We start from the raw sequence: 22,982 nt of genomic DNA on the forward strand, positions 1-22,982 counted from the left end.
CTGAATTCTATTCCCAGCTCTGGAAATAAGTCATTATATGACCTTGGGAAATAATTGGGAAACTTAATTACACCAATCTTATTTTCAGCATCTGTAAAATGGCTGAAGCACTACTTCATTATCTTGTAGGACCTTTATGATTATTAAGATGTGTAAAGTCCTTAGAGATCCTCAGATTAAAGGTGCTACAGAAGTGAAAATCAGTAATTTATTTATTTAATAATACCATTAATATATGTCTGTATTAGGGATGTTAAATATCAGTTAATTCAATAGTTGAGTAACCTCATGAATTCTTATCCGTTACTGGATTATTCTATAGTCCCCAGGCATGGGACTGGCAGCCAGTGCGCTCTGGCCCCACTCCCGAGGAGCCCCCTGCCAGTCTGCGCTGCTGCCTCTGTATCAGGCAGCAGGGTGGGGTGCCTGTCAGGAGCTGGTCCACAAGGGGAGCCAGTTTAAAAACCAGCTCCCTTGCAGACTGGCTGCCTGATGCCCTGTGCTACAGCAGCACAGGGTGGCAGCAGCCTCTGTCCAGAAGGGGTGTGTGTCTGAGTTCCTGGACCCGGCGCAAGCTGGAACTGAGCTGCGCTGCCTGCTTCCTAATACACTTTAAATGCAAAGCCGCACCAGGGGTACATTCTAGACCAGGCACAAGCCAGGACTGAGTTGGGCTGCTGGCCAGCCTGCTAAAAAATGTACTGGTGGGGGGGAATGCATGTAATCTATAGCATTAAGCTATAAGTTTTGCTTATTGGTTAATCGGTTAGTCGACTACACTATTACATCCCTCATTTGCAACGAGGGGAAAAAAAGCATTAAATTCTACCCCAAAGCTCCAAAAATTAATAATGAGGACTCTATCCAGGAATGAAAAATATATTTGCATGTGGAATTTTGACGTCGTCTTCTTAGTTTATACAAAAGCATAAAACATGACAAACAGGAAAACTAATGTCTTATACAGAGAAATGCTGAGCATATGCAGTTACCATAATGTCATGGGTTGTTGGAGCTTCGCATTGTTGAGAATCAGACCCTAAAATGTGATGATGTAAGGTATTTTCTACTTTTATTTCAACATTTTATTTATGACAAGGAAGGTGGTAGACAAAACAAAGAACACCCCATGCAGAATTCAGATGCAGAAATATAACTATACAAAGCAGAACTTGTAGCAGCAATGCACGTAGAAGCTTGCTCCAGGAGAGAACATTAATCATGCATATGGAGGTTAGCTGAAAGAAGGCCTGAGGGAAAAGCACATATGAGATCAACTCAGCTACATCAGTGCTTATGTTATTTCTTCACAAGCTTTCATGGCACAAAATCACAGGAAGGAAAGGCATTATCTAAGGTGGTATAAGAGATTATAGCTACAATAGATTAAATGCAACTGAGAAAGAAAAACGGAGGTTTCCTATATACAACTCCCTAACAGTGATAGAAAAATCATAGTCAATAGAATAAGTTGTTAAATGAAAAGTACACAAGAACACTATACAAGAAAGGGGGCAAAAAAAAAGGAAGTTCAATATTTGTCTTACTTTTTTAAAGAGAGATGTTTTTTTAAAAATCCCAAATACTTCAATATTATTGGCTCAACATCAGACCTTTCTCACACAGACACATGATGTTCAATACACATTAAATTTCACTAGACAGGCAGACCACTGAAAAATTTCTAGGATTCATATATATAACTATATTCCCTGAATATTACGTGGGCAGTTTTGGACATACTCAAAAATCTAACTTATAAATAACTGCAAAGCTATGACTATGTTTCAAAGAGAACAAAAAAAATACTCTGGCATCCAAACAAGTTTAAAACAACACAGTGAAGTGGCAGATTATGCACCTGGAACAGGTCATTCATTAAGGCTCAAATTTTTCAGAAATAACCTCTGCATTTAGGTACCCAACTTCAAACAATTAGGCCTGATTTTCAGAGGAAGTGAGCACCTACACGTTCCATTGATTTAATCTCTAAAAATTAAACCTATCATGATGCACACTGAGCATCCAAAAACTGAGGCTCACAGAATCACAGGCCATTTTTGAAACTTTTGGCCTAAATCTGATGCCAATGTTACTATTTTTGGCCTTATTTTCTACTGTCTTACACCTTGTGTAGCTATTTCCATATTTTCAGTAATATTTCAATACCCACTTTGCAAAGCTGTCAAGGACTGCACAAGATACAAGATAGTAGAAAATCAGACCATCTGGGCTGTACTGTCTAGTCTGCTGCCGTGTCTAGACTACAAAGAAAAATCGGAAAAAGATATGCAAACTGCAATTTGTGTATCTTTTTTTGCTTTTCTTCTGAAAGAGGCTTTTCTGACATTTGGCCTGTCTACACTGGGTCAAATGTTGGGGGGAAAGCCTCTTTTGGAACATCCCTTGTTCCTCGTGGAAGGAGGTTTACAGGAGCAGAATTTTTTTTTGGAAAAGCAGACGCGTTCCTTAGACATAGCAGAGCTTTTCCGGGATACAAACTCTGCAGTCTAGACGTACCCTGCTAAAGTCACTCTTAGGCCCCAGCAATGTACCCACTATATTCAATTACAGTTGAGGTGGTCAGAACCTTTGAAAGTCACATCCAAGATTTCTGAAGTTGAGTACCTGAAAAAGTTAGGCTGAAGATTCTCTCTTACACATTGTCTTCATTCACTGCTGTACATTCTCTCTCTCTCTTCTCGCTTTCCACCAGAACTGTTGATTCTACACATAATATCCACAGGAGCAATTTATTAATTGTGCTGACACAAACTAATAAAGGTTCTTCCACAACTAAGCTCCACAGATTTACTGACGCAGAGAAATATCTTCTTCCTTAGTCTTCCCTTTTTCCTCCCCTGCCAAGTCTCAGCCTTTCACTTGTAACCTGTTCTACCAATTTCCTTTTATAATCAGCACAATTACAGGAAAATGCATGCACAATTGTTCTTGCTTTTTCTTTTTAAAATTAAAACTAATTGCCTTTAAATGAATTTAGAAAAAATCAGGAGTTCTTAGGAACACTATAATTCTGTAACCTCAGTCTCTTGCTAAAATTAACTGCTTTCATTTCAGTTTAAGCCTGAATCTCAGGCCTTTGACATGGCTGCAGCTGACCTGTCTGAGCTAAACAGAGAACCTAAATATTTATTTATTTTTACAAAAGATGTTTCTATTCTGCACATAGCTAAGTTCCAGCTCAATTAGAGGCCTTCCAACATGGGGAAACTTGAAATACATTCAACTTTGAAATAAATCCATTTCTCTTTCATAGGGTTTACATAACTTTTGTGATCATGTTTGCTAGTTACTACAAATGTTTAAATCCAGATTTGGCTCTCTTGCCCCATATTCTCAGTTCTCCCTTATTCTCCCACAGCCTCATCTTCTCACTGGTAAGCTGGAAATGGATGGCAGGGGATGGATCACTTGGAAATTACCTGTTCTGTTCATTCTCTCTGGGACACCTGGAATTGGCCACTGTAGGAAGACAGGATACTGGGCTAGATACACACTTAGGGCACATCTACACTACATTTCTCTTTTGAAAGAGGAATGTAAATGAGGCAAATCGAAAGTGCAAATGAAGCATGGATTTAAATATCCCGTGCTTCAATTGCATATTCGCATCTGATTGCTTTTTTGAGAAAGGGTTTTTCTAAAGTGAAAGTACAGTCTAGACGCAGCTCTTTCGGGGAAAAAAACTCCTCATTTTTTCCCGGAGTATGGTTTCTTTGAAAAAAGGTTTTTTTTTTTCTGAAAGAATCGTGTCTAGACTGTGTTTCACTTTCAAAAAACCCTTTTTCGAAAAAGCGCTCAGATGAGAATATGCAATAGAAATATGAGATATTTAAATCCGTGCTTCATTTGCATTTTTTATTTGCCTCACTTACATGCCCCTTTCGAAAGAGGAATGTAGTCTAGACATAGAGTTAGGGTACAGCTATACTGTACGCTTTTTTCAAAATAAGCTATTCTGGAATGGTTATTGAAAAATAACTTATTTTGAAATAGCACATCTATACTGCAGGGGAGCCTCAAAATTAGCCAGAGGCAGGCTTCCCTAATGTAGACATTCTATCTCGATTTATCTCGATTTAGAGCCCCACGAGGCACTGGGGAGAAATGACTCAGAATGGCCCTGGTGAGAGGTTATTTTGAAATAGCAGCACTGGAGTGTCTACACACTCCTTATTTTGAAATAGCTATTTCAGAATAGACATTATTCCTTGCAGAATGTGGCTTACAGATTTCAGAATAAGCTACCCATTATTTCAAAATTATTTCAAAAAAACAGAATGGCTGTGTAGACACTCACATTGTTATTTCATAATAATGCTCGTTATTGCAAAATAACAGTGCAGTACAGACACAGTCTGGCTGTGTCTAGACTGCATCCCTTTTCCGTAAAAGGGATGCAAATTAGACACATCGCAATTGCAAATGAAGAGGGGATTTAAATCCCCCCCCTGCTTCATTAGCATAAAAATGGCTGCCGCTTTTTTCCAGCTTGGAGCTTTGCCAGAAAAAAGCGCCAGTCTAGACGCAGATCTTTCGGAAAATAAAGCCTTTTCCGAAAGATCACTTATTCCTTATTTTAAGAGGGATAAGGGAACTTTCAGAAAAGGCTTTATTTTCCGCAAGATCAGCGTCTAGACTGGCGCTTTTTTCGGGCAACACTCTGTGCTGAAAAAAAGCGGCAGCCATTTTTATGCTAATGAAGCAGGGGGGGATTTAAATCCTCGCTTCATTTGCAACTGCGATATGTCTAATTTGCATCTCTTTTACAGAAAAGGGATGCAGTCTAGACACAGCCTTTTGGTCTGACCCTGTATGGCCCTTCTTATGGTCATATCCCAAAAGCCCATGCTCCATCACCCCCTCCACATCTTTCCATTTCCATGCAGCCTTGATTCCTTCACTATCTTTCTGCAAAGCCTTTCTTCTTTGAGATCCTAATTTTTTAATATCATCCCTTCAGGGATTTCCCCTCTGTTCACCCCCATTTTATCATTCAGGGGTAGGCAATAATTTTTGATGGGGGGGCACTCCAAGATTTTGTAAAGTGGCCGAGGGCCACACTCTTCCATGATATTAATGGAGGAAGTACAAGATCTGGGATGGAGTTTGTGTGCAGAAGGGAGCTTGGGATACAGGAAAAAGAGTGGTGTCTGGGAGGGAGTTTGGGTGAAGGAGGCAGTTGTGACCTAGGGCAGGGGACTGGGGTACAGGGTTTTGGAATGTGACCTAGGACAGAGGTGCAGGAGTTTCAGTTGTAACCTAAAGTAGGAAGGGACTGTGATCTGGGAAAGGGGATTGGAGTGCCAGATCTTGGAGGGGGCATGGGTGCAGGAAGGGGTCAGAGGGTTTGGGTATGTTGAGTGGAGTGGGGGGCAGAGGGTTGGGAAAGAGAGGGACTGGGGTGCCAGAGGCAAGTTCTGGCCAGGAGACTTACCAGCCAGCAGCCCAACCAGACTGTCTGCCTGCAAAGCTAAATGTTTGCAGAGCTTAAAAAGTTTCCCTCCCTGCCTTCCCTATGCCTGCACAGCCATGTGCTTGTGTGAATAACTGAGCCAGAGGGGAGAGGGGTATGGTGCTTCATATGCTGCCTGTTAGTCAAACAGGCAGCTCCCATTGGCCAGCTTCTGGCCAGAAGATCGCCAATATATTTGTGCTGGGTCAGGAGTTACATCTGAGGCCTTCCCCCCTCCCCTCCAGGCTCACAATTTTTAAAAGAAATGCCCCCACAGCTACTTTTCTGAGTGAAGTGCAGAGCAAGCAGAGGAGCCTGCCTGGGCCTCCCCACTGTGTCTGTGGGCCAGATCGGGCCCTGGGGCCATATTTTGTCCAGGGCTGATTCATCTACAGCTTCCTTGAGAACCTAGCTTCTATAAAGCCAGAGTTCAAACCTGAGCCAGACACCTGAAGCAATGAACTTAAAACTGATATAGTCCAAATGCATAGGAGTCCTGTGCGGCTAACACCAAATATTTTAAAACCCTAAAATCCCCTCTCCCCACCATCAAAACAAAACAAATTTAAAAAAAAATTAAAAATAAGACTTGGCCTATTTGGGCACCTTCCCACTGTGGTTACTTCACATTTTGGAGACTGTCTCTGGGGGCAGAAAACACACTTTGATTTGACCTATAGCAGACTCCCACCCAATCTCCTGGGGCAGCCAAGGGCCCCCCACCACTGCAAAGCTCCCCCTGAAGGTGTGAGACTCAGAGGGACCAAAAGCCACGCGGCCCAGGCCTGACCCTCCTGTAGCAGCCCCGTGCCCTGCCACCCACCCGGGCAGGGGCCCGCGGGGATACAGCAGCCAGGGGGCGCGGCTGGGGGATGAGACACGAGTCCGCAGCAGGGTCCAACCTAAGCCTAGAACCTGCGACTAGGGGAGCCAGCTTCACGCCTCGCGCTTACAGCTGACAGTGTAACAGCCCCCGTCCTGATTGGGCGGCGCAGCAGCCAATGAGTGCGCTTGACCCCCTCAACCCTCACAAGCGGCAAGGGGCTCTTTGAACCGAGAGGGCTGTCCGGACAGTTCTGTTCCGCCAGGCCTGCAGGTGGCGCTGTGACCGGTGAGCACAGAGTAGCTACGCTCCGCAAACAGAATAAACTCGCTCCCTTTCCGCACTTCCGCTATGGGGGGGGGAAACACCTCAATAACGTACTGTTTTATTGGACAGTCTCTTCCTGCTGCCCAATAGAGAGGAGCGATACAGAGTCTATTCCCCTCCCCCGCGCCATCTTGCTGCGTGTGCGCTAGGGAGGGAGTGCTGAGCTGTGAGAGTGAGCCGGCCCGAGGTAGCTCTTCCCGCCATGCCGCACTACCAGACCTGGGAGGAGTTCACCCGAGCTGCCGAGAAGCTCTACCTCGCGGACCCCATGAAGGTGCGGGGGGCGGGGCCGGTCGCGGATGAGCGAGCTGTGGTAGGAGTGGCGGGACGGGGAGCCCCTCGGTCCCGGAGCCCCTTGTGTGGGGCGCGCCCCCAGCAGCCGCCTCTGCGTTCCCGAGCAGAGCACGGAGCCGGCGGGTGCCTGGGGTCTCCCAGCGGAACTGCCTGTCTTTGGGAACAGCCTGAGTCACTTCGGGTGGCAGGAATAACCCCCCCCCCCCCCATCCCCATCCCCGCCGGGTAGCCGGGCACCGCGTAGCGCCCGTGAAAAGTGAACCTGCCGGGGTCCCTGATAGGCCACGAAGCTCTCGATGCAATTCTGCTATTTACACCAAGCACAACAAACGTCCACCTGTTAGCCGCACACCTCAGGGAAGGGAAGGACTCTAGCTCTGTCTTGCCTGCCTCTCTCCACCGCCGAGGTGAGGCAGGACTGGTTATTCTGATACTGGGGTGACCAGTCTTACTTCTGTTGAGCGGTCGGGTCGGGTGAGTCATTCTTATGGAGCAGTATCTTGCTATTTAGAAGTTTTCTTTCATAATTTTAATGCTTTTGTCTTAGTTTTGTTCCGTTGCTTTTGGTGATACTGTCTTAGACCTAACACCAAGAAGGGAGAAGTTATATATATTCTTCAGATACTCTTGAATGGTTATGAGTCTCCTACATTGACCCTTTCATGGGATTGTTCGTAGGAAGACATTGACTTCAGTGGGACGTCATGTGGACACTATGGTCTGCCTGTGTGAAGCTCACTGGAGGATTAGGGCATTAATCATCACTCAAACTATATATTTAGCTCTTAGTATTTCAGTATTATGACACGTATCCTAATATTGAGATCCCTTTATCTAAAATCAAAATCTAATTTTGTAACAAAGTGTAAAATGAAATGGTAAGTATTATCCCTTCACTAAAACTTTTTAAAAATAATTTAATCCATCTGATGCCACAGTGGGTCATAGCACACTTGGCCCTCTTAAATGTCAAAAGTATAGCTATATTTGATTTAGTAACTAGTTTGACACCTGTATTTGAGCATAACATTTTCAGGATCAGTGCCATGCTCTTTGTGTTTAAAAAGCTTTAAATACAGAAGGTATGTATTGTTTTTTTTAGAAGCTTGTCTAAATTTCATATGGCAGCTCTATTTTTGGCCATTTTGTTTCTGGTCAGTAAGGCAGAGGATGCAGTTACTGCATACAGTATGTCTCAAGTTATGAAACTTATTCAGGAAAATGAAGTGACTTCAGAAAGGGTTACTAAACTTAACAGTTTCCTTGTCAGCACCAGCTATGTTAGAATGGGGTGGGCCTCTCTTATTATTGGAATAATTATTATTATTGCTCATTTCCTCTCCTTCCTGCATTTGAACAAGGTTGGGAATCTTGCTCTAATTCTTGAAAAGTGAATTTAATGTTGGAGGGTGGGGGTCTGATATCTCTGCTTTTTACATTTGTAATCTGGCATTAGTACTTCAAAAGGGAAATGGTTTCCTTAAACTTCTTGCTTTTGGTTTCTAGAAGTAGGATGTTTTTATTTTCTTGAGATTAGGTTGATACTGCAAGGAAGTAGCAAAGTTCTTTAATGGCAGTAGTTGTATATGCATGTCCTGTGCAATACCATAACCAGTTCAGTAGCTCCATTTTTCCACTGAACTGCTAATTTTTAGGTTGGCTAGATGACATCAAATCTGATTTATAGTTGTTTGTCATATGACGGTGACAAGACATGGCGGATGGCATGTGCTGCAGTGCTAATTTTAGTATCCCAGCAGTTGCCATGCAGCCCCAGGCCCCGCTGCTTCTGGGGCTGGGCCACAAGGCGGGTGGCTGCCCGGTGTGCTGGGACTGGAGCTGGGGCCACACAGGTGCACACTTAACAACTATGGATGTTGGCTATCAGGAAACAGAATAGTTGTGTAACTGCATGAAATCTTTGCGGTTACACGACTATTCAATAGTCCCTGGGGGCAGGGCTGGCAGCCAGTGCACTCCAGGTCCCAGTCCCGGAGAGCCCCTTAACACCCTGCAATGCTGCCTTTGTATCAAAGGCAGCAGTGGAGAGTGGCAGGGGGAGCCAGTCCATGAGGAGAGCTGGTTTTTAAAGTGATAGAGGCAAACCATGGGGTGGCAGCAGCCCCTGTCCACGGGAAGTCCTAGCTCACCACGCACAGGGGCTGCTACCACAAAGCAGCCTCTACCTCAGCAGGCCCAGGCTGGTGGCAGACAGGCTGCTCCAGGAGATATGGAGCAGCCACTGTCTGTGGGGAGCTTGGACCCCCTGTGGACAGGGGTTGCTTTGCAGCAGGCGGTAGCATGAAGCCAGTCCTGCAAAGGAGTGCTGGGGGGAACTGGCTTTTAAGCCAGCTCCCCTCAGCACCAGCTCCTGCTTCTCACACTTCCTCTCTCCCTGATACAGAGGCAGCAAGAGGGGAGGAATGTGAGTAGTTAACCAATCAGCCTAGGTTTTGTGGCAGCCTCCTCTGATCTTCTCCCGCCCCTGCACTGTTGCCTGATAGAGGCAGAAGCATGGGCGTGGGGGGACAGGCAGCACCCCAGAGATGGTGCTGGGGGGGGAAACTGGCTGCTCCTCCTCCGCTACCCCTGCTACCTCTGATGCAAAGGCAGCAGGAAGAGGGATGCAGGTAGTTGACTTGACTGACCGATAAGCCTAGGCTTATAATTCATCTACTCACATCCCTACTTAGTATATGTCCCCACCAAGGTGACTAGGGAAGAAGGGATATCTCAAAACAGTTTTAATTTGTCTCCTATACAATCATTTTTCCTTTATGAAATCCTGCTTTTTCCCTGAAGATATCACAAAATGTATTTGAGATGCCAGTGATTATATTGGTGGCAATAAGTACTATTTGGTGTTAAAACTGGCACAGAAAATTGTTGGACCTACCAGGCTCTTATTACACTTCCTTTGTGGTTGTCTTGACCTCTAGCCACTCAAGCTCCATGGTAAGGAAGAAGGGAGAACTTTCCTTTAATATTCAAGTGATGTAATTTGTGAGGCCTGGACTACATCGGGAGTTTAGGTCGAACTTAGCCACATTACGTTGATTTTTTTTCTAAACAATGAGTCCTCGCCATCAAGAACATTCCATTGACTTTAAAGGCCATTATAATCTATTTCTGCACGCCTGCTTTCATAAGGAATAACTGCTAATTCAAACTTGCATTGTCGAATTTGCACTAGTGCAGACTGAGTGCTGTGAAAGTCAATGTTCTTGGCTTCCCAGTGGCTTGCCACAGTACCCTGTGGGGACCACTCTGGCCATGATTTCCAACTCTCCTCTTCTCCAGATGAACAGGAAAAGTCTCGGAAAAACTTGTTTAATTTCCTGTGTGGGGAGCAGGCAGCACCCTTTTTCTTGAGCTCCATCAGTTCCCAGGTTTGCAGACTAGCACCAGCATGGAGTGTGCAGGGGATCTGCACCTCATTGCTGTGTGGGGAGAGGAATCTGTTCTTGCAAAACTACGAACTAGCAAAATAAACAAAGATATTTACATGAAGATTGCAAATGGCATGGAGGAGAGAGAATGAGTCAGGGGTGCTCAGCAGTGCTGAGTGAAAATAAAGGAGCTGAGAAAGTCATCCCAAAAGACACGAGGCAAACAGAAGTGGCATGTTTGAAGTGATGCTCCAAAACTTCCATGAGTATGAGATCCTTAGGGTGGACCCAATCAGCTTCCCTAGCCAATCTGTGAATTCCAGCCAAGAGACTCAGGTAGCAGCAAAGAAGACCCCATGGAGGAGGAGAATAGTCAGCAGGCAAGTGGGGCAACCAATGTCACCAAGAGCCAAAAACTTTTTATAACCTTGAGATAATCCCCTCTTCCCAGGATGTCTGTCGGACACTGATTCTGGGAAGGGCACTTTTGGTGAGTTCACTTTTTTTTTAATCTTGCTAAAAGTGGCTAAATAGTTAGGTGTGATCTGTGGTGAATACTGTGCCTACATGGGGGGTTGTCCCCGGAACAGCTTGTTAATGTGTATGGAGATGGAGCAGGAATCCTTCCTGCACATCTTCAGAAAGCTCTCATACAAGAACTATTTAATCCTTCTCACAAGGTTTCTGGGGAGGCCTGCCTTATTTCTACCTCCATGTCTTTTCATGTCAAGCCCACAGTAAGTGGTCTGGTGTTATTGCAGCACAAAGTGTTGCAGCATAAGGTCCAGGTTTCTGGCCACATTCAGTCAGCATCTGCTCACTATCTGTGTGAGTTGGAAGAGACTGGTATCTGGCATGGCAATCTGGATGAAGTAGGGGAAGCTATTACTGCAGAGGCATTAGTTAAACCTGTTTGCTCATCTCCATTGAAGCATGGCTTGAGCCCCTGCCCTGCTGCCATGCCTGTAACCCCTCCTTTCCTCCGCCCCCGGTCTCCTCCCCGCTCCTTTGGGAAGGGACAGTTCCACTCTCCTGCAAATGAGGGATAGAGGGTGCCAAACACATGGGTGCTGTGTGAGGCCCTGCTCTGCCACAGCACCCAGATTCCCTCCCCTTTCCCATCTGCAGATTTGTGCCTCTGCCCTAGCATGGCCCTTATCATGCCTGCCACCAAACCGAGTCTAGCTCTCCCCGAAGAACAGAGGTGTATCTGCTGCATAGTGACCCCTTAAAAGCATAACTGTGGCCATGTACATAGTGCATCAGTATTGTCTTTAGACAGACTTTCATTTTATTCTAGCAGATGAGGCTTTTATGCTCTACAATACATCTCTTGTAAAGTCTGCCCTTCGCTTCTGTTCAGCAGAAATAGCAGTGAGCCTGCTCCACACTCCCCTGCCTGGCACAAATCTGCAAGTGAAAACTGACTAGGGATGAGATGTTCAAGAAGCAAATGCAATCTGCCAACTTGGGCAGGGAGCATGTAAGTGAGTGGAGGAGAAGGCTGCTGGAGGAAATGCAAGTGGAGCAGGAGGAAAGGAAAGTGTGCAGGGAGCTGGAAGTGAAGCTCCATGAGTCTTGTCATCTATGGCGGATGTGATGGACTGCATGACAACTTTCCAGGGCACTTGCATGGATAGGCACCCCTCCAGGCTTGCAGACCAACATTTTCCCCCTCGCAGATTTCCATAGCCGCCTCCTCTCCCAGGGGCCCTGGAATGCGGGGTTGGGAGAAGTCAAGGGCAACCTCACACTCAACCCACAGGGTTGCATTGCAAAGCAAAAGGCTGACCACCTTGCCATTCTGATACCCTTCCCACCCTGGACTCCTCTTCTGTCCTTGCTGTGTTCCCTGAATAAAAATGCATGATTTCTGAACAATAGTCTCTTATTGCTTGTGTTGGGGGAGGAGGGAAGTATTACAGGCAAGCACACTGAATGCAGGGGCACTGCATTGAGAGCAACGTTCATGACTCTCAAAACTGACCAGTCATAAAACTGTCTTGCAAAGCCTCTCTGATTTGCACTGCCCTTTGCTATGCTCTCCTTAGTTCCTGTTGCTTGCTGCTCAAAATCCCTGGCTGGGCACTCTGCCTTACCCCCTCTCCATCCATCAGATACCTTCTCCCCTCTTCCCCCTTCCTTTCACGAATATTATGGTGCTCACAGTAGGCTGACACCACAATGGGAATCCTGCATTTGCTGAGGTCTAACCTAGTCAGACTGAGGAACCTTCCCTCTAAATGCCCAAAAGCATATTTTGCCACCTTTCAGCACTTGTTCAACCATTAGTTGAGCTGCTCCTTACTGTAGTCCAGGCTGACCATGTACAGCTTCATGAGCCATAGGAGCAAGGGGTAGGTTGGGTCACATTTCTGGTCTGAGGAAAAAAATTGCAACTTGCTGATGAGGCAAGAGTTTCTAAAGATGTGTGTCATGCACCTTTTCCGACCTTCCCACGTTGATGGTGAAGTGGCTGTAGTCATCCACAAGCCCCTGCAGCACCATTGAGAAGTTCCCCTTGTGGTATATGTACTACTTAGCAAAGTGATTAAGTGCCAAGATGAGGGTGGGCATTCCATTCTTTGTCCCACCACAGTTGAGGAATCCCAATGCAGTAAAGCCCTCTGCTATGTTCTCTACTTTTCCCAGAGTTATTACTCTCCATAGCAGAAGGGTATTGATTGCCTTGGCTTCTTGAATCTCAGTACTTACTGTAGATTACCCCACTCTGAATTGATTCCCAAATGTCCTGTAGCTGTCTGGCATTGCTAGCTTTCACAGGGAAATCACCACTTCTCTACTGTCAGAGCAGGTCTCATTCTGATATCCTTACACATCAGGGCTGGGGCAAGCAATTCCCAAATTTCCTTAAAGTGGCCTTACAGTAGAATGCTGGTGGAGTTTGCCAATTGCTCAACTGAAGTGCTTTGCAGAACAGTATGTTCAGGGCCTTTGTCCTCGTGCCTGTGGACCCTGAATATGTTCTGGACATACTCCAGCATTAGGAACATGAAGATTTTAATCTTAATCATAATACTTTGATGCTCAATGGGTTCCATGATGGAATCCATGTTTATGCTGTTATGGTCTCTGTGGATAACCAAGAGGAAAAAAAGTGTGTGAAAAGACTGTTTGCCATTGCTTTCAAGCAATGGAGAGGAGGGAGGAAATAAGTGCATTATGGGATGCTGATGATTGGTACCCAGACCCACTTGCTGTACAGTTTTGGTCTCAGCATGCACTGGGAGCATAACCCAGAATTTAAAGAGGTGCAGGCACTCTAGGATAGCTACCCCCAGTGAATCACCCTCAGTTGATGGTAGTTGTCCTACTGGGTACACGCTACTTCGAACTAAGTCGAATTCTTGAGCATTGGGGAACCTTATAGAATTGGGTGCTAAAATTGACCTTAATAAATTTGACCTTATGTTGTATTGTAGACATGGTCTGAGATGCATCCTGATTTAAGGTAAAGACTTCTTAGCATTTCTGGTCCCTTTTGTTAACCAGGCTCACAATGATCTCCATCCCACAAGCCAAATGGATAACTGGGTAATTCCCAGTTGCTAATCAGTCCTCCCCCATCCTTATAAGTCTTGGGGAATGTCTGCATAGTAAAAACAAAAAACCCATGGGTAGCCTATGCCAGCCAGCTCAGAATATGGGGCTTTTTCCAGGCTGTATAGACTTCTGGGATTGGCTTGGAGCCCAGACGTGAGGACCCTACGAAGTCCAAAGGTCTCAGAGTCCTGGAGTCTATGTAGCAATGAAATAGTCTGAGGCCTGAAAGCCTGAATCCACTGGCATAGACTAGCTGTGGGTGTTTTAGTTCTGTACACATACCCTTGGTGTCAGACCTGTAACATTACTTTTTCCCCATACTTCTCTCATTCCAGACCCAAAGCAGTCCTTGACTTATGTTGAATATTTGTGAAGTGATGTTTAAATATTAAAAAAAAATCTTCTCTCCCCAATCTGATTTAGATACAACAATGTTGACATTCTTCAACCTCAGCATGATGAACACTTGGGTTATAAACTTACTAGTCAACCATGCACCTCATTTGGAACTGGAAGTGCACCATTAGGCAGCAGCAGAGATCCGGGGTGGGGAAGGGGAGAGCAAACTCAATGTAGTGCTGGGTTAAATAAAAACTACTAAAAGGAAAGCAGCATTTTTATTATGAATAGTAAACTTTCAAAGCTGTATTGTCAATGTTCAGTTGTAAACTTTTGAAAGAACCATAGTGTTTTATTTGTAATTCTGAAATGTTCGTAATCCCAAACAAACTCCAGTCCCAAGCTGTTCACAACTGTGAGGCTGTACAGTCCTAATGCCTCTGAGGGAGGAATGAATAGTGATCATATGATAAATTTGAAACTTTGAAGTTAACAGGATATTTTCAGGAAGGTTAAGTTTCCCAGCTTTCTTGAGGGGAAACACCTACCATTTTAAAATGTGGGCAAACTCCACTTTTTGTTGAAACTAAAACTTTCCTGAGCATTGAGAAATCCAAACTGTAAATATTTTGGCAATGTATGGGTGCTAAGTGAAATGGATCATGAGTGAAATGGATTCAAGTGTTTCCTTGAATAAAGTATAAAATGACACACTTAAATATCAAGTTGTTTAATGTTAGGAATGTGTAGTGTGAAAACCCTCATCCTTGTCTATCAATAATTCCTAAAATGTTTTCTCCTTTCAGGTGCGTGTGGTTCTTAAATACCGACACTGTGATGGGAATCTATGTATCAAAGTAACAGATGATGTAGTTGTAAGTAAATAATGTTGTAACTGCAGATCTTGATATTTTAAGAGGCTAACATTTAATTTGATTAAGAATAAAAATTGCTAGAGAACTTCATATATAGATGGTTCTGTAAGCTTGTCTAACTTTCTCAAACCACTGAACTACTTTCACTCTGTTTTTGTGAACCCCTCAGCTGCTAGCTTGATACACCATTCTGCAGCCATTGAGTGTGAGAGGCAATTTACTAATGATTTCAAGGGGAGAAGGAGTGAGCCTTTCGCTCACTTTAAGGGAACTTACTGGGTTTCTTTTGAGGAATACAACTGAAAATGCTATTTTTATTTTTGTTTGTATAAAAGTCTTGCAGTTAAAGGTAACTCCTTTTTGTTTTTTCATTGCTGTACAAACTAAAGAATGACCGGAGAAGGGAAATGAAAGGCTAGGTCTAAAGTAGAAAAAGGTTTGCTTGTATAGCTATTTTAGCAAACCCTCTTATTGCAGACACCGCTTACACAAGTATAAAGGGCTTTTGGCAATATAACTTGCACTAGTTTGAATAAAATAAGCTCTACTAGCAAAAGCCCATTTATGGCTTTTAAATCCATCTGCACTAAGACTTTTGCCAGCATACAAATGTTATTCCTACACCCCTTCTCGATACTGTATTGGAAAAGTTTCTGGTGTTGAACTGTTCTGAAAGTCTAAAACTTTTAAATATGTAATGTACATGTTTGTTTATAGGCAAATAATGTAAAGAAGAGACTCAGTGGAGTAAGTTTTATAACATAATAAAGAAACCTCACTGAAGTAAGGAAACGACACACTTAAACAGCAAACACAAAATCCTAGACATGAAGCCACTCGCCCAACATTACCTTGTCTTGGCCCCACAAGCATGGAGAAATTACCCAGGAATCTAGCTAAGGAGCTCCATGAACAAATGCAATATTGCCAACTCATTATTTTTTTCCCACAACTCTTGTGATTTTGGGGCATGTTTTAACTTGTCTAAAAATATGATGAAAGGTTCCCTATTCAAAATGGCCCCTTCTGTCTGTGGGGCTGACATAGCAAAATAGATGATAGAGAAATGACATCCATCTACCTGTGGAAAAGCTTCCCTTAATAAAGTTGTTTACCACTTCTCCCTGCTTTTAGACTATAGCTATGTCTACAGGCTAGGAATAGAGTTAAAGTAAAAAAGACAGACTGAAGAACATGATTTGATTATTTTTTTATCTCATTAGCAGTGTGAGTCACAATTTCTGATCTCAAAGTTGGCAGTATTGAGGATGCAGTTACTACATCCTTCCCAGATCAAAGGCTTTTGTAGTTCTTGTCATCCTTGTTCTCTAAGGGAAGGGTCAGTAGTTCTTCTAAATTTAAGCCTAGTTCTCTCTTACTTTGGGGGTATACCTGCCATTTGGTATCAGACTGAATTCAAACATTGATCTTAGAGCCTGCATGGTTTATTACATATTATGTGACCAGCTGTATGTTTGGTGGCATCTCTTGGGAGTGTTTGTCATGCGTTTTTGTAACCTTTCCTCCCCTGAATTAGAATACAAAAGTCTTTTAAAAAAATACTGTATTACTGTCAAGCTGAATGTACTTACATGTCTCCTCTAGCTGATTTCTATCCAGAAACACTGGAGGGATGTTTAGGAAAGGGGACAGGGTCTAAGAGGAATGAGCAACTCACAGAAGAATAAACAAGGGAGAACAGGACGTGTGAACGCAGTCCAATGATCCATATTACTAGTCATTTGTCTTTAAGATACTGTTTTTTCAGGGAGGAGACTAACTTTATCTAGTCTGCAGATTCTTCTTAGAAGGTTTGGTCAGTGTCTGAGTCCAGACTGTGGTGGAGAAATAGTCAGATGTCTGTGGATAGGTAATTACAGTACAAGAGAGGCTCTGAAGCCCAAAGGGATATTCAATTAGAGGCATTAAGACAGATTTGTTAGAAGAAACGTAGTTTAAAACAGCCCCTTTTACAATCATCTGCTTGTCACCATGTCAAAGTAGCAAACTTTACTGACAAAGCTAAGTTCTGCTTCTGTAACCTCTGCAGAGGCAGAATAGCTGTAGAAAGACTGAACTAGATTTTTATACTGCATGCCTCAAAGTTTAAAGAAGTTTTTATGTGAATTTAATGCGAGTAAAATTGCTGTATTGACATCCCTGGAGACCGAAGCTTTCTATTTTTATTCCTTTGGTAGATCAGTCTGGACAGCTGTGTTACTCTATTCATGCTAAAGGGATAGAGGGAACTAATCATTCCAAGTCACCTGCTATTTCAGCTGGTGTCCCCAAATCCTCGAGCTGCCTCTTAAGCAAACAAAAGCATTTGTGGCTTCCATCTGCAACCAATTTTAAATCCCAGTGTGTTGCGTATCGGTATTAGTGTCTAGTATGTGATCATGATGACGAATCAAACAGTGGCAGCCTACTTCTGTCTATAATGTGCAATGGAGAAGGAAAAGTATCAGATGAAGAGAAGTTCTCCCTATCTTACTAAGGTGGCTCTTTGATTCTTCATGACTTTTGCATGTAGAAATACTACTTGATCATAGAGACAGTGAACTTCAAAAATGGGAGAAAAAAAATCTTGACCTTTTTTTCACTTGTAAGTAATGCTTAATCTAGCGCTGATGGTGACAAAATAAGTACATCCCAAAAGTATGAAGATCTATAGTGAGAAAATCCAAGGAAAGATTAATTTCACATTCAAAATCTACTACAGAACCCACACGGAAATAATCTGTTTCATGTGTTAACACAATAATTCCCTCTTAAGGAGCAGCTTTTGGTCTGCTGCTGAGACTTTTTTTGAGAACTCTTGGTATTATGAAAAGAGACCTTTGCTTAAATTTTCCTGAAAAGGAAAAAGAAAATCAATATGAACCTCATTTAATTTTAAAATGCACCATTTATCTGATTCAGATTTCAGTCTTAAGTATTTTTCTTAAGTTTTTCATTCAACAATTAGATTGTAGTTCAAGGGATCTTATGCTTAACCACGTGGACTGTGGTTCTTTGTAGAAGACACATGAAAGCAAAGTAGTACTTGCGTAATCGTAAAACAAGTTAGATTGGGGGAGAAAGCTCGTTAAACTTTAACTGCTAGAATATTCATTTCAAGTATAAACATGTAGAGTGCATTTGCTAAAGGGGAAAGATAAAACCATTAATCTGAGTTTTGAGTGGATGTTAAATAAAACTGTTTAACACTATACAAAATGTTATGGTGCTTTAAGGAATGTCAATAGTAAAGTATTATGTTGGCACATGTTAATTTATTCCAGATTTTCTTTTAGTATTATACAGATTATAACTTTAGAATGTTACCTGTATACAACATTGAATAGAGTTCACTGTATTCATTGGTAGCTTTATGGCACCCAAAATCTTGCATGCTACAGCAAGGCTTTGACAACGGAGTTCTAAGTGCAAATCACTGCTTGGTGACATTGACAACAGTCCCTGGTATCAAGAGTTTTCAGTGTTAATGCAGATATGCGATATAGAGGATGCAAAGGAAGATTGTTTTAGAAATATTTTATATCTATATAGATATAAATTTTTAAAACTTTATTACAACAATTGATGATTGAGTTAAGGGTAGCTAATGTTACAGTAGCTTTATGTTGCCCCTTCAAGTGTGGGACAAAGTACATATGGCACTGATCAGAGTCCTTGAAGTCTTTCACTTTGTAGTGTAACTTTCTGGTGTCAGAAATATGTGAAATTAATATGGAAACTCTAAATCACAGATATAAATAACTTGAAATAAAACCTGACATTTAATAACTTTCTTTTGACAGTGTCTGCTATATAGAACGGACCAGGCTCAAGATGTAAAGAAGATTGAGAAATTCCACAGTCAGCTAATGCGACTCATGGTAGCTAAGGAATCCCGTAGTGCTGCCATGGAAACAGACTGAATAGTTGAAAATAAAATGAAAGCTCCAGTCATATTTCACAGGAAGAAAATATCACTTGGATTTGAGCAAGCATTGGGACAGGAGATGTTTTATGTAACAAAGTGGACTATGAAAAGTCTGAAGCTTTTTTCCCCTCCCCAGACTCCTCTTCAAATAACTAGGAAAATAAATGCTTTCAGTTGAAAGCCTGTATTTATTTTTGAAAATTAAGCAAGAAAAATATATCCTTTGTGGAAAATATTCTTACAAGTCTTGCTTAACATACTGTAACCTGTATATATTTTCTTTTGTAAATCTATAATACTCTAATGAAAGTGAGAAGAAACAAGTGTATCGCTCTGGACAGTGAGCGCATGTTTTCATGTGGATTCAATTGATCGTACTTTCATTCATATTCCTGTGCTGTTATAGTCTCACAAAGGAGAAAATGTACATTAATTTGACCAACTAATACTGTAAACTGGATCTAATAACCCTTTATAACTAATGAGATAACAGAATTTAGAAACAGACATGTTCTAAACTAAAATTGCCAAAAATCATGTATTATACTGTGCAGCTAGCAAGTTGTTCTACAAAGTTTCTAGCTTTTAATATTCTAGCCATAAACTGTATTATACTTATAACTAAGCATCATAGTTCCTCAGAACACATTTTTGAGTGCTAGTTCAATAGAGAGTTGTCATTCATTAAGACATCACTATCTACTGAAAATTGTTCAGTAACTGTGAGTAGTTGGAAATTCTCAATCCAGTTATCAGGCAAGTGTTCATATAAAAAGAACTAAAGTCATATTTAGAAGTAGTTGGCAGACAGACTGAATTTCCCTCTTGCTCCTAAAGACTTTCAGCACAGAATTGAGGCATACTAGAAAGGGCACTGGAAACATGCACAAGTAATACCCAGAATATGATCTATTCTATGAATAAATTATGTCAATTTCCAGGTCTTGGTAACTCACCAGTTTTAAATGTACTTAAAAATATGCATGTGGACTGTTAACTTGAATTCACGCATGCTAACAAATTTGGTAAGCACATTCCTTAAACATTGAAGCAAGAGTATAATTGATCTTGACACTCATGTGGCTTAGACTTGCTTCTTATTGCTACCTCTGTTTAATGGTAGAGGACTCTATTTACCTCTCCTTTGAAGGCATCCTGCTTGAAGACCAAAATGTTGGAGTTGGGCACTTGCTTTGAATAGATACTATATACAGGTTGGACCTCCCTGGTCTAGCATCCTAGGAACTTGAGATGCCCTGAACAAGGGAGTTTGCCTTACCAGGGGTCCTCTCCTGGTCTCCGGCCCCAGATAATGTGCTGTCCTGGCCTTCCTGCCAGACTCCACTCCCCATGGCCACCAGCCCCACTCCAATTGTCAGGGCTCTTTTGTGATTGGCTGGCCTGCCAATGGGGCTCGGCTATCTGTCACCTTACTAGCTCATCTCCTAGCCTGCAGCTTTTGTGGCTGGAGATCTCTTGGCCAGCAATATCCATGTTCCTGCCAGGTCATGGATGTTGCCGGACCAGAGAGGTTCAACCTGTATTGTTAAATGCCAAGCTGACTTCCTGTATATCACCATGCAACTGCTGCAGCTGATTTTCCTAGGGTAATATTTTTGCCAGCTCCAAACCGTTAAAAGCAAAGAGGCTCACAATGCTGAGTTATGCTGTACTTATACCAGTTAATTGTTTCTCTAAAAATACAACAGATGAGTTTTTAAAAACTGGTAATGTTATTTAAAGGAATGGAATTCCCAGATTTTTGCTGAAGGTTTGAAAAATAAACTTCTTGGGTATTCCATTAAATTATTCTTTCAGTAAAATGTTACATATTATTGGAAAATATTTTGGTATGGTGAACTGCCATTTTCCATCTTGAGTTTTGGCCTGAAAGGTTTGAGATCAGCAAAATAAATTTCTTACCGACACAGTGGTTCTAATGACGTTTTATTGCTTGGATATTTTGTCATGGCATACAAGACTTTGTGGATTTGTGTGTTTGTTTTTCTCCTGTCCCCCACAGAAGAACTGATTTCTATTTCAACTTTACTTCCTTATCCTAATTGATAGGAATGTTGTTGAGCATGGCTGTGCATGATGGCCTTAGGTTGCATATATATTAGGGATGTGAAGGACTAGTTGACAGGATAGTCTATTTAGTCACTTCCCCCATTGATATCTCTATCAAAGAGGCGACAATGGAGGACGGAAGGAGAGGAGGGAGTACTTTAAAGCAGCAGTACTCCAGCTGAGGCCTAACTAGTGCAGAGTAGAGCGGCAGAATGACTTCATGAGTTTTGCTTACAACACACCTGTTGATACAACCTAGAATCATATTAGCATTTTTTGCAGCAGCATCACACTGTTGACTCATATTCAACTTGTGGTGCACTATGACCCCTAGATCCCTTTCCGCCATGCTCCTTCCTAGACAGTCGCTTCCCATCTTGTATGTATGGAACTGATTGTTCCTTCCTAAGTGGAGCACTTTGCATTTCTCTTTATTAAACTTCATCCTGTTTACCTCTGACCATTTCTCTAACTTGCTAAGGTCATTTTGAATTATGTCCCTATCCTCCAAAGAAGTTGCAACCCCACCCAGTTTGGTATCATCTGCAAACTTAATAAGCATACTCTCTATCCCAATATCTACATCATTGATGAAGATGAAGATAGTGAACAGTACGGGTCCCAAAACAGACCCTTGCGGAACTCCACTTGTTATCCCTTTCCAGCAGGATTTAGCACCGTTAACAACTCTCTGACTACGGTTATCCAGCCAATTATGCACCCACCTTATCGTGGCCCTATCTAAGTTATATTTGCCTAGTTTATCAATAAGAATATCATGCGAGACGGTATCAAATGCCTTACTAAAGTCTAGGTATATGATATCCACTGCTTCTCCCTTATCCACAAGGCTTGTTATCCTATCAAAGAAAGCTATCAGATTAGTATGGCATGACTTGTTCTTCACAAACCCATGCTGGCTATTCCCTATCACTTTATTACCTTCCAAGTGTTTGCATATGATTTCCTTAATTACCTGCTCCATTATCTTCCCTGGGACAGACATTAAACTGACCGGTCTCTAGTTTCCTGGGTTGTTCTTATTCCCCTTTTTATAGATGGGCACAATATTTGCCCTTTTCCAGTCTTCTGGAATCTCCCCTGTCTTCCATGATTTTTCAAAGATCATAGCTAAAGGCTCAGATACCTCCTATCAGCTCCTTGAGTACAGGCAGTCCCTGACTTACGCGGATCCGCACTTACGAACGGGGCTTTTCTCGCCCCGGAGCTCACGGGCGGGGATCACCACCCGTGTCCTCTGGGGCGAGAAAAGCTTCTCCCGGTCTCCCTGGTCTGCTGGGGGGGGGTCCAGCAAAGCTGCTGGACCCCCCAAGCAGACCAGGGACACCCGAGCAAAGCCGCCCAGGCGGCGGGAGTCCTGCTGCCTGGGCGGCTTTGCTCGTTTGCCCCGGAGCAAAGCCGCCCAGGCAGCGGGACTCCTCCCGCCTGGGCGGTTTTGCTCCTGTCCCCCTGGTCTGCTGGGGGGGGGGCAGAAAAGCCTCTGGACCCCCCCAGCAGACCAGGGGGACAGGAGCAAAGCCGCCCAGGCGGAGGGAGTCCTGCCGCCTGGGCGGCTTTGCTCGTTTGCCCCGGAGCAAAGCCGCCCAGGCAGCGGGACTCCCCTGCCTGGGCGGTTTTGCTCCTGTCCCCCTGGTCTGCTGGCGGGGTCCAGCGGCTTTGCTGGACCCCCCCATCAGACCAGGGACACCAGAGCAAAGCTGCCCAGGCGGGGGGAGTCCCGCTGCCTGGGCGGCTTTGCTCGTTTGCCCCAGAGCAAAGCCACCTAGGCAGTGGGACTCCCCCCGCCTGGGCGGCTTTGCTCCTGTCCCCCTGGTCTGCTGGGGGGGTCCAGCAAAGCCGCTGGACCCCCCCCCAGCAGACCAGGGACACCCGAGCA

The 22,982-nt window shown here is 43.4% G+C and overlaps 1 protein-coding gene and 2 long non-coding RNA genes across 3 annotated transcripts in view; 1 reads left to right on the forward strand and 2 right to left on the reverse strand.

Moving 5' to 3' along the window:
• LOC142828032 (uncharacterized) overlaps window positions 1-22,982 on the reverse strand; it is an 88,692-nt gene that overhangs the window by 59,729 nt on the left and 5,981 nt on the right. The window lies entirely within an intron of this gene.
• LOC112544959 (uncharacterized) lies at window positions 386-6,763 on the reverse strand. The gene is made up of 3 exons (XR_003088339.2): window positions 6,430-6,763; window positions 2,629-2,727; window positions 386-1,250 (listed from the first exon to the last, which is right to left on the reverse strand). It is a non-coding gene; the product is annotated as an uncharacterized LOC112544959 (long non-coding RNA).
• On the forward strand, window positions 6,758-20,943 carry SRP9 (signal recognition particle 9). The gene is made up of 3 exons (XM_006118041.4): window positions 6,758-6,900; window positions 15,019-15,087; window positions 18,891-20,943. The coding sequence occupies exons 1-3, from the start codon at window positions 6,829-6,831 to the stop codon at window positions 19,008-19,010; spliced, it is 261 nt and encodes an 86-aa protein (XP_006118103.1). The 5' UTR covers window positions 6,758-6,828; the 3' UTR covers window positions 19,011-20,943.

Source organism: Pelodiscus sinensis, chromosome 3 (assembly GCF_049634645.1).
Source record: "Pelodiscus sinensis isolate JC-2024 chromosome 3, ASM4963464v1, whole genome shotgun sequence".
In the NCBI taxonomy this organism is placed as follows: Eukaryota; Metazoa; Chordata; order Testudines; family Trionychidae; genus Pelodiscus; species Pelodiscus sinensis.